We start from the raw sequence: 23,174 nt of genomic DNA on the forward strand, positions 1-23,174 counted from the left end.
GCAGCAAGATTAAATGCCATGATTTAAAATCCACCAATATCGAATATATTTGCCAAGTTTACTCCATGTTATCTCTAGTATCCAAAATCACCTTATTCCTGAAAAATACACAAAAATACTCAATGAGCTCTCTTCAATTAAATAAGTATGGGAAATTAAATCAAATAAATCATGGTAAATGCATGCTTATCAGTTGAGTGTCATGAGTGTCATAAAATAAGATGCTTAGCCTCATTCTTTGTGTTTTATTTCATCATGAATAGCTAGTTGTGTAAGTTTTGGTCTCAATGATGCCAAGTCATTATAATCCATCATTAGCCTAAATGGTGGAGCTTTTAGCCATGGAAATAAGAAGATGCCTTGATTGGTGTTAGAGTAAACTCAGAATTGAGTATCTTAGTCGCCTTGACTCGCTATTGCTGATGCCACCTCTACCACTTTATTGCTTATGTCTGGTAAACATAGAACAATTATATAAAATTATCTACTCCTATTTCTCTGTCAAGATCAAACTAAGGATTAGATGTCTTACTAGCTTGAACTAGACACCCCAATTTCTCTTCCAAAGAAGAGAGAGAGAGAGAGAGAGAGAGACCCAAGATTGAGTATTTGGCATTAAGATAAGATTTTTATGAAACTCACCACAACTCGATCAATTATAACTCCATGAACAAATCCCATTTCACCAAAAATTCTAAGAAATGCAACATTTTCCAAGACACCTTGGAGTTGATGTTCGTATTTTCCCTTTTCTTTCTTCTTGGAGATGTTAATGGCTTGGCCCATTCACTGGGACAGGAAGTGGCATCTATCACTAGCTGAACATTAAAATTAATAAGAAATTGATATATGATCATAAGAACAAGGCACTACTCATCGATTAAATTTCCGTCTAATTCAGAAAGCTATATGGCAAATCTTGGTGCCCATCGAAGCCCCCCCCCCCCCAACACACACACATACACCTAAAGAAAAAAGCTAATGAAAGTTGCCCAACACACACCATTTTCATTTTTTATTTTTTAATCCCACTTTGTTTCAGAGTACTCATTAAATTGCTTCACAAAAAAAAAGGAGAAAACAATGAGTGCCAAACAATGTGCAAGAATGTTTGTGAAAGTAGTAATCAGACAACCCTCATTTCAACCTCAAACAATGCCCTTCTGGTTAATCTTAAAGCCACGAATATTTAACAATTCAGTTTTATTTAACGCCCTTCCGCACTATTTAGAAGCAATTTGAATTAAATTGTTGAATAGCGTTTCAACCATTCCATGTAATACTATTCAAAGCATCCACTTGTGCCTCCTATCATTAAGATCCCTGCCAGAAAGGCAAACAAGATCAGAAGCCCATGTATAAATAAAACCATCTCATCAACTCCATGCCCATCTTTCTTCCTTCCCTATTAATAATAACAAGAGAACTTTAAAAACCATCAGTGTTTCTTCCTCTGAAAAAAAAATGGCTGCCACGGCAACTACAATGTCTACAGCCGTCCTCCTCCTCCTTCTTCCACTGGCAATCTCAGCTGCCAGCGAGAATTTCATCATTACCAATTGCAAGACAACATTGTATCCTGACGTCTGCATCGCCAAACTCATCCCAAGAGCTCTCATGATCAACGAAAGTCCATCCAGTCTAGCTAGGGTAGCCCTCGATGAGAGCTTTTCTAGTGCAACAAGTGTCAATGGTCTCCTTTCAAAGAAACCCAAAACTGATAAGGTTATAAAGGACTGTATGGACACCATTGGAGACGCCATTGATCAGATGCGTATGTCAATTACGACACTTAAGGGAAACCTCGACATTGTAGCCATTGACAACGTGAAGACGTGGATGAGTGCAGCACTTACGAACGAGGATACATGTGAGGAGGGATTGGAATCAGTGAAATCAGATTTACTAGGTCCTGTGGTGGAAGGCAAGAAGTTGATAAGCATTACCCTTACCTTCATCAATAAGTTAGCTTGATTATAGTTTATCTCTCGCATCTAGGCTATTTTGCGTGGTGTTTCTCGATAGAATTTCTTTGCTCAAAAAAGAAGCAGAAGGAAACACCTATAGGGCGGATTCTCGCCATATGATCTCATTGTGGTATCTGATATAGTATTAATTTATAAATTTAGTTGTTGTTTTGCAAAACGAAGTGTAGATTCCTCGAATGGACTCTATAGGGATATAATTGCCTCAATTCTTAGTTGTGTAATTTATTTTCAAATATAAGAAATAAAATTGCAATACAATCAGAATTTGAAGATCCTTAGTTGATTTTGAAAACATAATGTAGTAGTAGCACAAATCTTCGATAGAAAAGGTGTAGTCACACCGTTAGGGTTGCCTTTATTTAGGTTATTGATGCACCATGCCGTCAAGGGTTGTTCCTTCGCACCACCACCAACAAGATAAAAACATTCAACGACAAGATGAAGCATTTCTTGTACTCCCTCCAAGAGAGCCAAAAGTTACAGCACAACACTCAAAATAAACAAAAAAGTGAAAAGAGACATTGCAAGAAAGTAAATAAGAATGCAATGCATGTGTGTGTATAGTATGAATTACATAGTATACAAGGATGGAGTTGGGTTTATATTGGTCAAAAACCACATCTTACATCACTTGAGCTCCTCATGGTGATGAATTAGGCCATTAACCAACCTACCCCCACTTAAGTAGAGAAACAATTCCCTACTATTGGAGAATTAATAACCTTGTGCCTTCTCCACTAATCCAAAAGAAATCACCTTCAACCAACCTTCCATTCTAAGTGGAGAATCATTTTCCATATTCCACTCAATGCAATGAATAGGAGTTAATCTATTCAAATTACGTTAACCCCATTCATGATAATGGCCATGAACGGTTATGAAGATAACCTAGGCTTGAATTTGTGTTGACTCCGTCCGAAAAAAGAAGCCCACCTCATCACATATGACAAAAATCTTTATGGCTCTCATATGAATTCCAATTGACAAAATTGAGCATTAAGATCAAAGTTGAAAGAAACCCACCTTAATTTAATTAATTATAACTCCACGAACAACAATTTCAGTTCGCCAAAAATACTAAGAAATGCAATATTTATCAAGACACCATCGAGTTGATGTCCTTGCCTTCTATTCTCCCTCTCTCTCTCTCTCTCTCTCTCTCTCTCTCTCTCTCTCTCTCTTTTCTTTTTTTTGTTTCCCCTTCTTGGAGATTTTAATGGCTTGGCCCATTTTCCACCATAGGAGGTTGCGTCCGTCACATTTTGTACTTACAAGTCGGTATAAACATCCTATAGTCCACCAAGCCTTTTTTGTACTTTTAGATTCCCTCCACCGTCTTTTATTACTAGCTAAGACATTAAAATTGATATGAATTTGGTATTTGATCCAAAGTACTAGGCACTACTCGTCGATTAAATTTCATGCAATGTAGAAAATCTAGGTGCTCATTGAACAACAATCCCCGCGCCCCCCCCAAAAAAAAGAGTTCTAGGTCCCCATTAGGAACTAGCTCATGGCCATGTTGTCTAATACACTTCAAAGTAAATTAGGGATGGTCTTCCTAGATATGCCCTATCTTCGCAAAATTATCGTCCTTTGCGGATGCTGGCACGCTTAGTTTGTGTAGCTATAGAACATCTTTGGCCAAACTCAAACACAATCAACTAGAAAATCTAGAACAATCAAATTAATGAAATAAATATGGTTCATCTACATCCCAAAGAAAAGGAAATAGCTACTCATTATCACAAAGTTCATAAGATATTTTCAATATTTTCAATAAAGGAAATACCTTTATTCGTTCGGATTTTGGGAATACTCAAAACAATAAAGTTATAGATATTTTCGATATCGTTTCATTGCATCTTGAATCACCGCAATCCAAGCTCATACGAGAGATATGCCCAAAATACTAAATACTCAATTAGCTCTCCTCAATTAAATAAGTATGGGAAATTAAATCAAATAAATCATGGTAAATGCATGCTTATCAGTTGAGTGTCATGAGTGTCATAAAATAAGATGCTTAGCCTCATTCTTTGTGTTTTATTTCATCATGAATAGCTAGTTGTGTAAGTTTTGGTCTCAATGATGCCAAGTCATTATAGCCACACGAATGTTTGTGAAAGTCGTAATCAAACAACCCTCATTTCAACATCAAACACTGCCCTTCTGGTTAATCTTAAAGCCACGAATATTTAACAATTCAGTTTTATTTAACGCCCATCCGCACTATTTAGAAGCAATTTGAATTAAATTGTTAAATAGCGTTTCAACCATTCCTTGTAATACTATTCAAGGCATCCACTTGTGCCTCCTATCATTAAGATCCCTACCAGAAAGGCAAACAAGATCAGAAGCCCATGTATAAATAAAACCATCTCATCAACTCCATGCCCATCTTTCTTCTTTCCCTATTAATAATAACAAGAGAACTTTAAAACCATCAGTGTTTCTTCCTCTGAAAAAAAAATGGCTGCCACGGCAACTACAATCTCTACAGCCGTCCTCCTCCTCCTTCTTCCACTGGCAATCTCAGCTGCCAACGAGAATTTCATCATTTCCAATTGCAAGACAACATTGTATCCTGATGTCTGCATCGCCAAACTCATCCCAAGAGCTCTCATGATCAATGAAAGTCCATCCAGTCTAGCTAGGGTAGCCCTCGAAGAGAGCTTTTCTAGTGCAACAAGTGTCAATGGTCTCCTTTCAAAGAAACCCAAAACTGATAAGGTTATAAAGGACTGTATGGACACCTATGGAGACGCCATTGATCAGATGCGTATGTCAACTACGACACTTAAGGGAAACCTCGACATTGTAGCCATTGACAACGTGAAGACGTGGATGAGTGCAGCACTTACGAACGAGGATACATGTGAGGAGGGATTGGAATCAGTGAAATCAGATTTACTAGGTCCTGTGGTGGAAGGCAAGAAGTTGATAAGCATTACCCTTACCTTCATCAATAAGTTAGCTTGATTATAGTTTATCTCTCGCATCTAGGCTATTTTGCGTGGTGTTTCTCGATAGAATTTGTTTCCTCAAAAAAGAAGAAGAAGGAAACACCTATAGGGCGGATTCCGGCCATATGATCTCATTGTGGTATCTGATTTAGTATTAATTTATAAATTTAGTTGTGGTTTTGCAAAACAAAGTGTAGATTCCTCGAATGGACTCTATAGGGATATAATTGCCACAATTCTTTGTTGTGTAATTTATTTTCAAATATAAGAAATAAAATTGCAATACAATCAGAATTTGAAGATCCTTAGCTGATTTTGAATACATAATGTAGTAGTAGCACAAATCTTCGATAGAAAAGGTGTAGTCACACCGTTAGGGTTGCCTTTATTTAGGTTATTGATGCACCATGCCGTCAAGGGTTGTTCCTTCGCACCACCACCAACAAGATAAAAACATTCAACGACAAGATGAAGCATTTCTTGTACTCCCTCCAAGAGAGCCAAAAGTTACAGCACAACACTCAAAATAAACAAAAAAGTGAAAAGAGACATTGCAAGAAAGTAAATAAGAATGCAATGCATGTGTGTGTATAGTATGAATTACATAGTATACAAGGATGGAGTTGGGTTTATATTGGTCAAAAACCACATCTTACATCACTTGAGCTCCTCATGGTGATGAATTAGGCCATTAACCAACCTACCCCCACTTAAGTAGAGAAACAATTCCCTACTATTGGAGAATTAATAACCTTGTGCTTTCTCCACTAATCCAAAAGAAATCACCTTCAACCAACCTTCCATTCTAAGTGGAGAATCATTTTCCATATTCCACTCAATGCTATGAATAGGAGTTAATCTATTCAAATTACGTTAACCCCATTCATGATAATGGCCATGAACGGTTATGAAGATAACCTAGGCTTGAATTTGTGTTGACTCCGTCCGAAGAAAGAAGCCCGCTCTCATATGAATTCCAATTGATATTCTTCGGCCGTACTCATGCTCAAATTTCAGTCTAGTTCAAAAAGTTTTGCGGCAAATCTTGGTGCCCACTAAGATGGGCATTAAGAAGAGGACACGATACAAAGCCCATGGGAGAATATCTAATAAAAAATTGTATAAGGTGTGGTGTGTACATGCATCCATTTTTTTTTTATGGTTAATCCATCTCTACTTCGGGTAATCGTTAGATTTTCTCTTTATCTAAAACGACAATTTGCACCTCCATACATTCTAAATACTTCTCTTTATCCTCTAGAGAATTTTTTTTATAGGGTAATTAATGTAAGCTTTTCTTTGACCAAAAAAAGTTACGATTTTTATGATAGGGTTATGTACCAAAGCTAATACATGGCCCAACGTGAAAATGGCAGCGATAGCTTTGTCAAAGTCTGGCCCTGTTACAAAGTCCAAACAACCCCATTAAGGCACGAGTTGGGACGTTGGGTAATCCATTACTGATAACCCACAAGACAAGGCAAAAAATCAGTCCATCATGACAAATGGTTATATGTTGAGTGGCCACATCTACTAGCCCAATTATGCTCTTTTAGAGTGTCATGGTAATTTTCTTTGGAACTTTTATTCATTTTGGCCAGGTCATGTGTACCTAGACTAAATCATTGGGGTAGTTCTATAATTATTTACATATACAATAGGACTTTTTCCAAACTCAAGATGATTTGAACTTTTCATCTCAAACTATGAGGTGATGATTTTTTCCAACTAAGTCAACTTTTGTGGTTGGGAGGCATGAGATTGTTAGCATAAATATTGACCTGGAAAATAACATGCTTACCCTCATTCTTTGTGTTTAATTCCATCATGAATAGCTAGGAAGATGCCTTGATTGGTGTTAGATAGATATCGAACTAGCTTGACCTAGACACCAGAACACCCCCCGTCTTTAAAAGATAGGAGAAAAAAAAAAGTAGAAGGCAGAGAGAGAGGGAGAGACACAAAATTGGGCATTAAGATCAAAGTTTAAAGAAACCCACCTTAATTTAATTAATTATAACTCCACGAACAACAATTTCAGTTCACCAAAAATACTAAGAAATGCAATATTTATCAAGACACCATCGAGTTGATGTCCTTGCCTTCTATTCTCTCTCTCTCTCTCTCTCTCTCTCTCTCTCTCTCTCTCTCTCTCTCTCTCTCTCTCTCTCTTTTTTTTTTTTTTTTTTGTTTCCCCTTCTTGGAGATTTTAATGGCTTGGCCCATTTTCCACCATAGGAGGTTGCGTCCGTCACATTTTGTACTTACAAGTCGGTATAAACATCCTATAGTCCAACAAGCCTTCTTTGTACTTTTAGATTCCCTCCACCGTCTTTTATTACTAGCTAAGACATTAAAATTGATATGAATTTGGTATTTGATCCTAAGTACTAGGCACTACTCGTCGATTAAATTTCATGCAATGTAGAAAATCTAGGTGCTCATTGAACAACAATCCCCGCGCCCCCAAAAAAAAAAAGAGTTCTAGGTCCCCATTAGGAACTAGCTCATGGCCATGTTGTCTAATACACTTCAAAGTAAATTAGGGATGGTCTTCCTAGATATGCCCTATCTTCGCAAGACTATCGTCCTTTGCAGAAGCTTTGCACGCTTAGTTTGCGTAGCTATAGAACATCTTTGGCCAAACTCAAACACAATCAACTAGAAGATCTAGAACAATCAAATTAATGAAATAAATATGGTTCATCTACATCCCAATGAAAAGGAAATAGCTACACATTATCACAAAGTTCATAAGATATTTTCAATATTTTCAATAAAGGAAATACCTTTATTCGTTCGGATTTTGGGAATACTCAAAACAATAAAGTTATAGATATTTTCGATATCGTTTCATTGCATCTTGAATCACCGCAATCCAAGCTCATACGAGAGATATGCCCAAAATACTGAAGGTAGATCTATTTACCCGATTTTCAGATTTGTTATCAATTTTGTTTCTTAGACCTCCACGTGATCCAATTTGGCAAAGCTCTCACTTTCCATGATTTCTTGGGCAGCAAGATTAAATGCCATGATTTAAAATCCACCAATATCGAATATATTTGCCAAGTTTACTCCATGTTATCTCTAGTATCCAAAATCACCTTATTCCTGAAAAATACACAAAAATACTCAATTAGCTCTCTTCAATTAAATAAGTATGGGGATCTAAATCAAATAAATCATGGTAAATGCATGCTTATCAGTTGAGTGTCATGAGTGTCATAAAATAAGATGCTTAGCCTCATTCTTTGTGTTTTATTTCATCATGAATAGCTAGTTGTGTAAGTTTTGGTCTCAATGATGCCAAGTCATTATAATCCATCTTGAGCCTAAATGGTGGAGCTTTTAGCCATGGAAATTAAAAGATGCCTTGATTGGTGTTAGAGTAAACTCAGAATTGAGTATCTTACTCGCCTTGACTCGCTCTAGCTGATGCCACCTCTACCACTTTATTGCTTATGTCTGGTAAACATAGAACAATAATACAAAATTATCTACTTCTATTTCTCTGTCAAGATCAAAGTAAAGGTTAGATGTCTTACTAGCTGACCTAGACACCCCGATTTCTACTCCAAAGAAGAGAGAGAGAGAGAGAGAGAGAGAAGACCCAAGATTGAGTATTTGGCATTAAGACCAGAGTTTTATGAAACTCACCACAACTCGATCAATTATAACTCCATGAACAAATCCCATTTCACCAAAATTCTAAGAAATGCAACATTTTCCAGGACAACTTGGAGTTGATGTTGGTATTTTCCCTTTTCTTTCTTCTTGGAGATGTTAATGGCTTGGCCCATTCACTTGGACAGGAGGTGGCATCCGTCACAAGCTGGACTTACAAGTCAGTATAAACCTCTTCATTTATTACTAGCCGAGACATTAAAATTAATAAGAAATTGATATATGATCAGAAGAACAAGGCACTACTCATCGATTAAATTTCCGTCTAATTCAGAAAGCTATATGGCAAATCTTGGTGCCCATCGAAGCCCCCCCCCCCAACACACACACAAAGAAAAAAGCTAATGAAAGTTGCCCAACACACCCTTTTTTTTTTTTTTTTTTTTTTTTTTTTTGTTAATCCCACTTTGTTTCAGAGTACTCATTAAATTGCTTCACAAAAAAAAAGGAGAAAACAATGAGTGCCAAACAATGTGGGAGAATGTTTGTGAATCATTTCAACATCAAACACTGCCCTTCTGGTTAATCTTAAAGCCACGAATATTTAACAATTCAGTTTTATTTAACGCCCATGCGCACTATTTAGAAGCAATTTGAATTAAATTGTTGAATAGCGTTTCAACCATTCCTTGTAATACTATTCAAAGCATCCACTTGTGCCTCCTATCATTAAGATCCCTACCAGAAAGGCAAACAAGATCAGAAGCCCATGTATAAATAAAACCATCTCATCAACTCCATGCCCATCTTTCTTCTTTCCCTATTAATAATAACAAGAGAACTTTAAAAACCATCAGTGTTTCTTCCTCTGAAAAAAAAATGGCTGCCACGGCAACTACAATCTCTACAGCCGTCCTCCTCCTCCTTCTTCCACTGGCAATCTCAGCTGCCAGCGAGAATTTCATCATTTCCAATTGCAAGACAACATTGTATCCTGATGTCTGCATCGCCAAACTCATCCCAAGAGCTCTCATGATCAATGAAAGTCCATCCAGTCTAGCTAGGGTAGCCCTCGAAGAGAGCTTTTCTAGTGCAACAAGTGTCAATGGTCTCCTTTCAAAGAAACCCAAAACTGATAAGGTTATAAAGGACTGTATGGACACCTATGGAGACGCCATTGATCAGATGCGTATGTCAATTACGACACTTAAGGGAAACCTCGACATTGTAGCCATTGACAACGTGAAGACGTGGATGAGTGCAGCACTTACGAACGAGGATACATGTGAGGAGGGATTGGAATCAGTGAAATCAGATTTACTAGGTCCTGTGGTGGAAGGCAAGAAGTTGATAAGCATTACCCTTACCTTCATCAATAAGTTAGCTTGATTATAGTTTATCTCTCGCATCTAGGCTATTTTGCGTGGTGTTTCTCGATAGAATTTGTTTCCTCAAAAAAGAAGAAGAAGGAAACACCTATAGGGCAGATTCTGGCCATATGATCTCATTGTGGTATCTGATTTAGTATTAATTTATAAATTTAGTTGTGGTTTTGCAAAACAAAGTGTAGATTCCTCGAATGGACTCTATAGGGATATAATTGCCACAATTCTTTGTTGTGTAATTTATTTTCAAATATAAGAAATAAAATTGCAATACAATCAGAATTTGAAGATCCTTAGCTGATTTTGAAAACATAATGTAGTAGTAGCACAAATCTTCGATAGAAAAGGTGTAGTCACACCGTTAGGGTTGCCTTTATTTAGGTTATTGATGCACCATGCCGTCAAGGGTTGTTCCTTCGCACCACCACCAACAAGATAAAAACATCCAACGACAAGATGAAGCATTTCTTGTACTCCCTCCAAGAGAGCCAAAAGTTACAGCACAACACTCAAAATAAACAAAAAAGTGAAAAGAGACATTGCAAGAAAGTAAATAAGAATGCAATGCATGTGTGTGTATAGTATGAATTACATAGTATACAAGGATGGAGTTGGGTTTATATTGGTCAAAAACCACATCTTACATCACTTGAGCTCCTCATGGTGATGAATTAGGCCATTAACCAACCTACCCCCACTTAAGTAGAGAAACAATTCCCTACTATTGGAGAATTAATAACCTTGTGCTTTCTCCACTAATCCAAAAGAAATCACCTTCAACCAACCTTCCATTCTAAGTGGAGAATCATTTTCCATATTCCACTCAATGCTATGAATAGGAGTTAATCTATTCAAATTACGTTAACCCCATTCATGATAATGGCCATGAACGGTTATGAAGATAACCTAGGCTTGAATTTGTGTTGACTCCGTCCGAAGAAAGAAGCCCGCTCTCATATGAATTCCAATTGATATTCTTCGGCCGTACTCATGCTCAAATTTCAGTCTAGTTCAAAAAGTTTTGCGGCAAATCTTGGTGCCCACTAAGATGGGCATTAAGAAGAGGACACGATACAAAGCCCATGGGAGAATATCTAATAAAAAATTGTATAAGGTGTGGTGTGTACATGCATCCATTTTTTTTTATGGTTAATCCATCTCTACTTCGGGTAATCGTTAGATTTTCTCTTTATCTAAAATGACAATTTGCACCTCCATACATTCTAAATACTTCTCTTTATCCTCTAGAGAATTTTTTTTATAGGGTAATTAATGTAAGCTTTTCTTTGACCAAAAAAAGTTACGATTTTTATGATAGGGTTATGTACCAAAGCTAATACATGGCCCAACGTGAAAATGGCAGCGATAGCTTTGTCAAAGTCTGGCCCTGTTACAAAGTCCAAACAACCCCATTAAGGCACGAGTTGGGACGTTGGGTAATCCATTACGATAACCCACAAGACAAGGCAAAAAATCAGTCCATCATGACAAATGGTTATATGTTGAGTGGCCACATCTACTAGCCCAATTATGCTCTTTTAGAGTGTCATGGTAATTTTCTTTGGAACTTTTATTCATTTTGGCCAGGTCATGTGTACCTAGACTAAATCATTGGGGTAGTTCTATAATTATTTACATATACAATAGGACTTTGTCCAAACTCAAGATGATTTGAACTTTTCATCTCAAACTATGAGGTGATGATTTTTTCCAACTAAGTCAACTTCTGTGGTTGGGAGGCATGAGATTGTTAGCATAAATATTGACCTGGAAAATAACATGCTTACCCTCATTCTTTGTGTTTAATTCCATCATGAATAGCTAGGAAGATGCCTTGATTGGTGTTAGATAGATATCGAACTAGCTTGACCTAGACACCACAACACCCCCGCCTTTAAAAGATAGGAGAAAAAAAAAGTAGAAGGCAGAGAGAGAGGGAGAGACACAAAATTGGGCATTAAGATCAAAGTTTAAAGAAACCCACCTTAATTTAATTAATTATAACTCCACGAACAACAATTTCAGTTCGCCAAAAATACTAAGAAATGCAATATTTATCAAGACACCATCGAGTTGATGTCCTTGCCTTCTATTCTCTCTCTCTCTCTCTCTCTCTCTCTCTCTCTCTCTCTCTCTCTCTCTCTCCTCTCTCTCTCTCTCTCTTTTCTTTTTTTTCTTTTTTTTGTTTCCCCTTCTTGGAGATTTTAATGGCTTGGCCCATTTTCCACCATAGGAGGTTGCGTCCGTCACATTTTGTACTTACAAGTCGGTATAAACATCCTATAGTCCAACAAGCCTTCTTTGTACTTTTAGATTCCCTCCACCGTCTTTTATTACTAGCTAAGACATTAAAATTGATATGAATTTGGTATTTGATCCTAAGTACTAGGCACTACTTGTCGATTAAATTTCATGCAATGTAGAAAATCTAGGTGCTCATTGAACAACAATCCCCGCGCCCCCCCAAAAAAAAAAAAGAGTTCTAGGTCCCCATTAGGAACTAGCTCATGGCCATGTTGTCTAATACACTTCAAAGTAAATTAGGGATGGTCTTCCTAGATATGCCCTATCTTCGCAAGACTATCGTCCTTTGCGAAGCTTGGCACGCTTAGTTTGCGTAGCTATAGAACATCTTTGGCCAAACTCAAACACAATCAACTAGAAGATCTAGAACAATCAAATTAATGAAATAAATATGGTTCATCTACATCCCAATGAAAAGGAAATAGCTACACATTATCACAAAGTTCATAAGATATTTTCAATATTTTCAATAAAGGAAATACCTTTATTCGTTCGGATTTTGGGAATACTCAAAACAATAAAGTTATAGATATTTTCGATATCGTTTCATTGCATCTTGAATCACCGCAATCCAAGCTCATACGAGAGATATGCCCAAAATACTAAAGGTAGATCTATTTACCCGATTTTCAGATTTGTTATCAATTTTGTTTCTTAGACCTCCACGTGATCCAATTTGGCTAAGCTCTCACTTTCCATGATTTCTTGGGCAGCAAGATTAAATGCCATGATTTAAAATCCACCAATATCGAATATATTTGCCAAGTTTACTCCATGTTATCTCTAGTATCCAAAATCACCTTATTCCTGAAAAATACACAAAAATACTCAATTAGCTCTCTTCAATTAAATAAGTATGGGGATCTAAATCAAATAAATCATGGTAAATGCATGCTTATCAGTTGAGTGTCATGAGTGTCATAAAATAAGATGCTTAGCCTCATTCTTTGTGTTTTATTTCATCATGAATAGCTAGTTGTGTAAGTTTTGGTCTCAATGATGCCAAGTCATTATAATCCATCTTGAGCCTAAATGGTGGAGCTTTTAGCCATGGAAATTAAAAGATGCCTTGATTGGTGTTAGAGTAAACTCAGAATTGAGTATCTTACTCGCCTTGACTCGCTCTAGCTGATGCCACCTCTACCACTTTATTGCTTATGTCTGGTAAACATAGAACAATTATACAAAATCAAAGTAAAGGTTAGATGTCTTACTAGCTTGACCTAGACACCCCGATTTCTACTCCAAAGAAGAGAGAGAGAGAGAGAGAGAGAGAGAGAGAGACCCAAGATTGAGTATTTGGCATTAAGACCAGAGTTTTATGAAACTCACCACAACTCGATCAATTATAACTCCATGAACAAATCCCATTTCACCAAAAATTCTAAGAAATGCAACATTTTCCAAGACACCTTGGAGTTGATGTTTGTATTTTCCCTTTTCTTTCTTCTTGGAGATGTTAATGACTTGGCCCATTCACTTGCATAGGAGGTGGCATCCGTCACAAGCTGGACTTACCAGTCAGTATAAACCACTTCATTTATTACTAGCTGAGACATTATAATTAATAAGAAATTCATATATGATCATAAGAACAAGGCACTACTCATCGATTAAATTTCCGTCTAATTCAGAAAGCTATATGGCAAATCTTGGTGCCCATCGAAGCCCCCCCCCCACACACACACACACACAAAGAAAAAAGCTAATGAATGTTGCCCAACACACACCTTTTTTTTTTTTTAATCCCACTTTGTTTCAGAGTACTCATTAAATTGCTTCACAAAAAAAAAAGGAGAAAACAATGAGTGCCAAACAATGTGGGAGAATGTTTGTGGATCATTTCAACATCAAACACTGCCCTTCTGGTTAATCTTAAAGCCACGAATATTTAACAATTCAGTTTTATTTAACGCCCATCCGCACTATTTAGAAGCAATTTGAATTAAATTGTTGAATAGCGTTTCAACCATTCCTTGTAATACTATTCAAAGCATCCACTTGTGCCTCCTATCATTAAGATCCCTACCAGAAAGGCAAACAAGATCAGAAGCCCATGTATAAATAAAACCATCTCATCAACTCCATGCCCATCTTTCTTCTTTCCCTATTAATAATAACAAGAGAACTTTAAAAACCATCAGTGTTTCTTCCTCTGAAAAAAAAAATGGCTGCCACGGCAACTACAATCTCTACAGCCGTCCTCCTCCTCCTTCTTCCACTGGCAATCTCAGCTGCCAGCGAGAATTTCATCATTACCAATTGCAAGACAACATTGTATCCTGATGTCTGCATCGCCAAACTCATCCCAAGAGCTCTCATGATCAATGAAAGTCCATCCAGTCTAGCTAGGGTAGCCCTCGAAGAGAGCTTTTCTAGTGCAACAAATGTCAATGGTCTCCTTTCAAAGAAACCCAAAACTGATAAGGTTATAAAGGACTATGTATGGACACCTATGGAGACGCCATTGATCAGATGCGTATGTCAATTACGACACTTAAGGGAAACCTCGACATTGTAGCCATTGACAACGTGAAGACGTGGATGAGTGCAGCACTTACGAACGAGGATACATGTGAGGAGGGATTGGAATCAGTGAAATCAGATTTACTAGGTCCTGTGGTGGAAGGCAAGAAGTTGATAAGCATTACCCTTACCTTCATCAATAAGTTAGCTTGATTATAGTTTATCTCTCGCATCTAGGCTATTTTGCGTGGTGTTTCTCGATAGAATTTGTTTCCTCAAAAAAGAAGAAGAAGGAAACACCTATAGGGCAGATTCTGGCCATATGATCTCATTGTGGTATCTGATATAGTATTAATTTATAAATTTAGTTGTGGTTTTGCAAAACGAAGTGTAGATTCCTCGAATGGACTCTATAGGGATATAATTGCCTCAATTCTTTGTTGTGTAATTTATTTTCAAATATAAGAAATAAAATTGCAATACAATCAGAATTTGAAGATCCTTAGCTGATTTTGAAAACATAATGTAGTAGTAGCACAAATCTTCGATAGAAAAGGTGTAGTCACACCGTTAGGGTTGCCTTTATTTAGGTTATTGATGCACCATGCCGTCAAGGGTTGTTCCTTCGCACCACCACCAACAAGATAAAAACATCCAACGACAAGATGAAGCATTTCTTGTACTCCCTCCAAGAGAGCCAAAAGTTACAGCACAACACTCAAAATAAACAAAAAAGTGAAAAGAGACATTGCAAGAAAGTAAATAAGAATGCAATGCGTGTGTGTGTATAGTATGAATTACATAGTATACAAGGATGGAGTTGGGTTTATATTGGTCAAAAACCACATCTTACATCACTTGAGCTCCTCATGGTGATGAATTAGGCCATTAACCAACCTACCCCCACTTAAGTAGAGAAACAATTCCCTACTATTGGAGAATTAATAACCTTGTGCCTTCTCCACTAATCCAAAAGAAATCACCTTCAACCAACCTTCCATTCTAAGTGGAGAATCATTTTCCATATTCCACTCAATGCTATGAATAGGAGTTAATCTATTCAAATTACGTTAATCCCATTCATGATAATGGCCATGAACGGTTATGAAGATAACCTAGGCTTGAATTTGTGTTGACTCCGTCCGAAGAAAGAAGCCCACCTCATCACATATGACAAAAATCTTTATGGCTCTCATATGAATTCCAATTGATATTCTTCGGCCGTACTCATGGCTCAAATTTCAGTCTAGTTCAAAAAGTTTTGCGGCAAATCTTGGTGCCCACTAAGATGGTCATTAAGAAGAGGACTCGATACAAAGCCCATGGGAGAATATCTAATAAAAAATTGTATAAGGTGTGGTGTGTACATGCATCCATTTTTTTATTGTTAATCCATCTCTACTTCGGGTAATCGTTAGATTTTCTCTTTATCTAGGAAATGACAATTTGCACCTCCATACATTCTAAATACTTCTCTTTATCCTCTAGAGAATTTTTTTATAGGGTAATTAATGTAAGCTTTTCTTTGACCAAAAAAAGTTACGATTTTTATGATAGGGTTATGTACCAAAGCTAATACATGGCCCAACGTGAAAATGGCAGCGATAGCTTTGTCAAAGTCTGGCCGTGTTACAAAGTCCAAACAACCCCATTAAGGCACGAGTTGGGACGTTGGGTAATCCATTACTGATAACCCACAAGACAAGGCAAAAAATCAGTCCATCATGACAAATGGTTATATGTTGAGTGGCCACATCTATTAGCCCAATTATGCTCTTTTAGAGTGTCATGGTAATTTTCTTTGGAACTTTTATTCATTTTGGCCAGGTTATGTGTACCTAGACTAAATCATTGGGGTAGTTCTATAATTATTTACATATACAATAGGACTTTGTCCAAACTCAAGATGATTTGAACTTTTCATCTCAAACTATGAGGTGATGATTTTTTCCAACTAAGTCAACTTCTTTGGTTGGGAGGCATGAGATTGTTAGCATAAATATTGACCTGGAAAATAACATGCTTACCCTCATTCTTTGTGTTTAATTCCATCATGAATAGCTAGGAAGATGCCTTGATTGGTGTTAGAGACAACTCAGAATTGAGTATTTGACTCACCTTGACTAGCTCAGGGTGACACTACCTCTACAAATTTTGTAGTTATGTCTAGTAAAAATGGAACAGTTGGATAATATTATTTACTCCTATTTATCAATTCGGATCACAGTAGGGTTAGATATCGAACTAACTTGACCTGGACACTAGAACCCCCCCCCCCCCCGTCTTTAAGAGATAGGAGAAAAAAAGTAGAAGACAGAGAGAGAGGGAGAGACCCAAAATTGAGCATTAAGATCAAAGTTTTAAGAAACCCATCTTAATTTAATTATTTATAACTCCACGAACAACAATTTCAGTTCGCCATAAATACTAAGAAATGCAATATTTATCAAGACACCATCGAGTTGATGTCCTTGCCTTCTATTCTCTCTCTCTCTCTCTCTCTCTCTCTCTCTCTCTCTCTCTCTCTCTCTCTCTCTCTCTTTTTTTTTTTTTTTTTTTTGTTTCCCCTTCTTGGAGATGTTAATGGCTTGGCCCACAGGAGGTTGCGTCCGTCCGATTTTGTACTTACAAGTCGGTATAAACATCCTATAGTCCAACAAGCCTTCTTTGTACTTTTAGATTCCCTCCACCATATTTTATTACTAGCTAAGACATTAAAATTGATATGAATTTGGTATTTGATCCTAAGTACTAGGCACTACTCGTCGTTAAATTTCATGCAATGTAGAAAATCTAGGTGCTCATTGAACGACAAACCCCGCGCCCCCCAAAAAAATGTTCTAGGTCCCCATTAGGAACTAGGTAACACTTCAAAGTAAATTAGGGATAGTTTTCCTAGATATGCCCTATCTTCGCAAGACTATCGTCCTTTGCGAGCTTGGCACGCTTAGTTTGCGTAGCTATAGAACATATTTGGCCAAACTCAAACACAATCAACTAGAAGATCTAGAACAATCAAATTAATGAAATAAATATGGTTCATCTACATCCCAAAGAAAAGGAAATAGCTACTCATTATCACAAAGTTCATAAGATATTTTCAATATTTTCAATAAAGGAAATACCTTTATTCGTTCGGATTTTGGGAAAACTCAAAACAATAAAGTTGTAGATATTTTCGATATCATTTCATTGCATCTTGAATCACCGCAATCCAAGCGCATACGAGAGATATGCCCAAAATACTGAAGGTAGATCTGTTTACCCGATTTTCAGATTTGTTACCAATTTTGTTCCTTAGACCTCCACGTGATCCAATTTGGCTAAGATCTCACTTTTCATGATTTCTTGGGCAGCAAGATTGAATGCCATGATTTAAAATCCACCAATATCTAATATATTTGCCAAGTTTACTCCATGTTATCTCTAATATCCAAAATCACCTTATTCCTGAAAAATACGCAAAAATACTCAATTAGCTCTCTTCAATTAAATAAGTATGGGGAATGAAATCAAATAAATCATGGTAAATGCATGCTTATCAGTTGAGTGTCATGAGTGTCATAAAATAAGATGCTTAGCCTCATTCTTTGTGTTTTATTTCATCATGAATAGCTAGTTGTGTAAGTTTTGGTCTCAATGATGCCATGTCATTATAATCCATCTTGAGCCTAAATGGTGGAGCTTTTAGCCATGGAAATTAAAAGATGCCTTGATTGGTGTTAGAGTAAACTCAGAATTGAGTATCTTACTCGCCTTGACTTGCTCTAGCTGATGCCACCTCTACCACTTTATTGCTTATGTCTGGTAAACATAGAACAATTATACAAAATTATCTACTTCTATTTCTCTGTCAAGATCAAAGTAAAGGTTAGATGTCTTACTAGCTTGACCTAGACACCCCGATTTCTACTCCAAAGAAGAGAGAGAGAGAGAGAGAGACCCAAGATTGAGTATTTGGCATTAAGATCAGAATTTTATGAAACTCACCACAACTCGATCAATTATAACTCCATGAACAAATCCCATTTCACCAAAAATTCTAAGAAATGCAACATTTTCCAAGACACCTTGGAGTTGATGTTTGTATTTTCCCTTTTGTTTCTTTTTGGAGATGTTAATGACTTGGCCCATTCACTTGGAAAGGAGGTGGCAACTGTCACAAGCTGGACTTACAAGTCGGTATAACCACTGCATTTATTACTAGCTGAGACATTATAATTCATAAGAAATTCATATATGATCATAAGAACAAGGCACTACTCATCGATTAAATTTCCGTCTAATTCAGAAAGCTATATGGCAAATCTTGGTGCCCATCGAAGCCCCCCCCCCCAACACACACACATACACACAAAGAAAAAAGCTAATGAAAAATGCCCAACACACACCATTTTTATTTTTTATTTTTTAATCCCACTTTGTTTTAGAGTACTCATTAAATTGCTTCACAAAAAAAAAGGAGAAAACAATGAGTGCCAAACAATGTGCAAGAATGTTTGTGGAAGTAGTAATCAGACAACCCTCATTTCAACCTCAAACACTGCCCTTCTGGTTGATTTTAAAGCCACGAATATTTAACAATTCAGTTTTATTTAACGCCCATCCGCACTATTTAGAAGCAATTTGAATTAAATTATTGAATAGCGCTTCAACCATTCCTTGTAATACTATTCAAAGCATCCACTTTGGCCTCCTATCATTAAGATCCCGGGCCAGACGAAGCCCATGTATAAATAAAACCTTCTGGTTGATTTTAAAGCCACGAATATTTAACAATTCAGTTTTATTTAACGCCCATCCGCACTATTTAGAAGCAATTTGAATTAAATTATTGAATAGCGCTTCAACCATTCCTTGTAATACTATTCAAAGCATCCACTTTGGCCTCCTATCATTAAGATCCCTGCCAAAAAGGCAAACAAGATCAGAAGCCCATGTATAAATAAAACCATCTCATCAACTCCATGACCATCTTTCTTCCTTCCCTATTAATAATAACAAGAGAACTTTAAAAACCATCAGTGTTTCTTACTCGGAAAAAAAAATGGCTGCCACCGCAACTACAATCTCTACAGCCGTCCTCCTCCTCCTTCTTCCACTGGAAATCTCAGCTGCCAGTGAGAATTTCATCATTACCAATTGCAAGACAACATTGTATCCTGACGTCTGCATCGCCAAACTCATCCCAAGAGCTCTCATGATCAACGAAAGTCCATCCAGTCTAGCTAGGGTAGCCCTTGATGAGAGCTTTTCTAGTGCAACAAGTGTCAATGGTCTCCTTTCAAAGAAACCCAGAACTGATAAGGTTATAAAGGACTGTATGGACACCATTGGAGACGCCATTGATCAGATGCGTATGTCAATTACGACACTTAAGGGAAACCTCGACATTGTAGCCATAGACAACGTGAAGACGTGGATGAGTGCAGCACTTACGAACGAGGATACATGTGAGGAGGGATTGGAATCAGTGAAATCAGATTTACTAGGTCCTGTGGTGGAAAGCAAGAAGTTGATAAGCATTACCCTTACCTTCATCAATAAGTTAGCTTGATTATAGTTTATCCGTCGCATCTAGGCTATTTTGCGTGGTGTTTCTCGATAGAATTTCTTTGCTCAAAAAAGAAGCAGAAGGAAACACCTATAGGGCACATTCTGGCCATATTATTTCATTGTGGTATCTGATATCGTATTAATTTATAAATTTAGTTGAGGTTTTGCAAAACAAAGTGTAGATTCCTCGAATGGACTCTCTATGGATATAATTGCCTCAATTCTTTGTGTTTAATTCCATCATGAATGGCTAGGAAGATGCCTTGATTGGTGTTAGAGACAAGTCAGAATTGAGTATTTGATTCACCTTGACTTGCTCAGGGTGACACTACCTCTACAAATTTTGTAGTTCTGTCTAGTAAAAATGGGACGGTTGGATAAAATTATCTACTCCTATTTATCAATTAGGATCACGAAAGGGCTAATATCCAACTAGCTTGACCTGGACACCAGAACCCCCCTTCCCCGTCTTTAAAAGATAGGAGAAAAAAAAAGTAGAAGACAGAGAGAGAGGGAGAGACCCAAAATTGAGCATTAAGATCAAAGTTTTAAGAAACCGACCTGAATTCAATTAATTATAACTCCATGAACAACAATTTCAGTTCGCCAAAAATACTAAGAAATGGAATATTTATCAAGACACCATCGAGTTGATGTCTTTGCCTTCTATTCTCTCTCTCTCTCTCTCTCTCTCTCTCTCTCTCTCTCTCTCTCTCTCTTTTTTTTTTTTTTTTTTTTGTTTCCTCTTCTTGGAGATGTTAATGGCTTGGCCCGTTTTCCAGCACAGGAGGTTGCGTCCGTCACATTTCGTACTTACAAGTCGGTATAAACATCCTATAGTCCAACAAGCCTTCTTTGTACTTTTAGATTCCCTCCACCGTCTTTTATTACTAGCTAATACATTAAAATTGATTTGAATTTGGTATTTCATCCTAAGTACTAGGCACTACTCGTCGATTAAATTTCATGGAATGTAGAAAATCTAGGTGCTCATTGAACGACAACCCCCGCCCCCCCCGAAAAAAAAATGTTCTAGGTCCCCATTAGGAACTAGGTCATGGCCATGTTTTCTAATACACTTCAAAGTAAATTAGGAATGGTCTTCCTAGATATGCCCTATCTTCGCAAGACTATCGTTCATTGTGGAAGCTTGGCACGCTTAGTTTGCGGAGCTATAGAACATCTTTCGCCAAACTCAAACACAATCAACTAAAAGATATAGAACAATCAAATTAATTTAATAAGCATGGTTCATCAACATCCCAAAGAAAAGGAAATAGCTACTCATTATCACAAAGTTCATAAGATATTTTCAATAAAGGAAATACCTTTATTCGTTCGGATTTTGGGAAAACTCAAAACAATAAAGTTTTAGATATTTTCGATATCGTTCCATTGCATCTTGAATCACCGCAATCCAAGCTCATATGAAAGAGACATGCCAAAAATACTGAAGGTAGATCTGTTTACCCAATTTTCAGATTTATTACCAATTTTGTTCCTTAGACCTCCACGTGATCCAATTTGGCTAAGATCTCACTTTTCATGATTTCTTGGGCAGCGAGATTGAATGCCATGATTTAAAATCCACCAATATCTAATATATTTGCCAACTATACTCCATATTATATTTAATATCCAAAATCAACTTATTCCTGAAAAATACACAAAAATACTCAATTAGCTCTCTTTAATTAAATAAGTATGGGGAATTAAATTAAATAAATCATGGTAAATGCATGCTTATCAGTTGAGTGTCATGAGTGTCATAAAATAAGATGCTTAGCCTCATTCTTTGTGTTTTATTTCATCATGAATAGTTGTGTAAGTTTTGGTCTCAATGATGCCATGTCATTATAATCCATCTTTAGCCTAAATGGTGGAGCTTTTAGCCATGGAAATAAGAAGATGCCTGGATTGGTGTTAGAGTAAACTCAGAATTGAGTATCTTACTCGCCTTGACTCGCTCTAGCTGTAGCCACCTCTACCACTTTATTGCTTATGTCTGGTAAACATAGAACAATTATATAAAATTATCTACTCCTATTTCTCTGTCAAGATCAAAGTAAGGGTTAGATGTCTTACTAGCTTGAACTAGACACCCCGATTTCTCCTCCAAAGAGAGAGAGAGAGAGAGAGAGAGAGAGAGAGAGAGAGAGAGAGACCCAAGATTGAGTATTTGGCATTAAGATCAGAGTTTTATGAAACTCACCACAACTCGATCAATTATAACTCCATGAACAAATCCCATTTCACCAAAAATTCTAAGAAATGCAACATTTTCCAAGACACCTTGGAGTTGATGTTTGTATTTTCCTTTTCTTTCTTCTTGGAGATGTTAATCGCTTGGCCCATTCACTTGGACAGGAGGTGGCATCCGTCACAAGCTTGACTTACAAGTTAGTATAAGCCTCTTCATTTATTACTAGCCGAGACATTAAAATTAATAAGAAATTGATATATGATCATAAGAACAAGGCACTACTCATCGATTAAATTTCCGTCTAATTCAAAAAGCTATATGGCAAATCTTGGTGCCCATCGAAGCCCCCCCCCCCAACACACACTCATAGACACACAAAGAAAAAAGCTAATGAAAGTTCCCCAACACACACCATTTTTATTTTTTATTTTTTTGTTAATCCCACTTTGTTTCAGAGTACTCATTAAATTGCTTCACCAAAAAAAAAGGAGATAACAATGAGTGCCAAACAATGTGCAAGAATGTTTGTGAAAGTCGTAATCAAACAACCCTCATTTCAACCTCAAAGACTGCCCTTCTGGTTAATCTTAGAGCCACGAATATTTAACAATTCAGTTTTATTTCACGCCCATCCTCACTATTTAGAAGCAATTTGGATTAAAATGTTGAATAGCGTTTC

General features: G+C 36.9%; 4 protein-coding genes across 4 annotated transcripts; all 4 read left to right on the plus strand.

Moving 5' to 3' along the window:
* The first annotated feature begins 1,464 nt into the window (after positions 1 to 1,464).
* LOC149004754 (21 kDa protein-like) lies at positions 1,465 to 1,974 on the plus strand. The gene has a single exon (XM_089135704.1). It carries the CDS (start codon positions 1,465 to 1,467, stop codon positions 1,972 to 1,974), a length of 510 nt encoding a protein of 169 aa, XP_088991830.1.
* A 2,486-nt stretch (positions 1,975 to 4,460) lies between these two features.
* LOC149004755 (21 kDa protein-like) lies at positions 4,461 to 4,970 on the plus strand. Its single transcript, XM_089135705.1, has one exon. It carries the CDS (start codon positions 4,461 to 4,463, stop codon positions 4,968 to 4,970), a length of 510 nt encoding a protein of 169 aa, XP_088991831.1.
* Positions 4,971 to 9,460: 4,490 nt separating this feature from the next.
* On the plus strand, positions 9,461 to 9,970 carry LOC149004756 (21 kDa protein-like). The gene has a single exon (XM_089135707.1). The coding sequence runs from the start codon at positions 9,461 to 9,463 to the stop codon at positions 9,968 to 9,970; it is 510 nt and encodes a 169-aa protein (XP_088991833.1).
* Positions 9,971 to 19,783: 9,813 nt separating this feature from the next.
* LOC149004757 (21 kDa protein-like) lies at positions 19,784 to 20,293 on the plus strand. The gene has a single exon (XM_089135708.1). It carries the CDS (start codon positions 19,784 to 19,786, stop codon positions 20,291 to 20,293), a length of 510 nt encoding a protein of 169 aa, XP_088991834.1.
* The last annotated feature ends 2,881 nt before the right edge of the window (positions 20,294 to 23,174 follow it).

This window comes from Hakea prostrata, chromosome 9 (genome assembly GCF_041222555.1).
Source record: "Hakea prostrata isolate BN-2017 chromosome 9, UWA_Hpros_2, whole genome shotgun sequence".
Lineage (NCBI taxonomy): Eukaryota > Viridiplantae > Streptophyta > Magnoliopsida > Proteales > Proteaceae > Hakea > Hakea prostrata.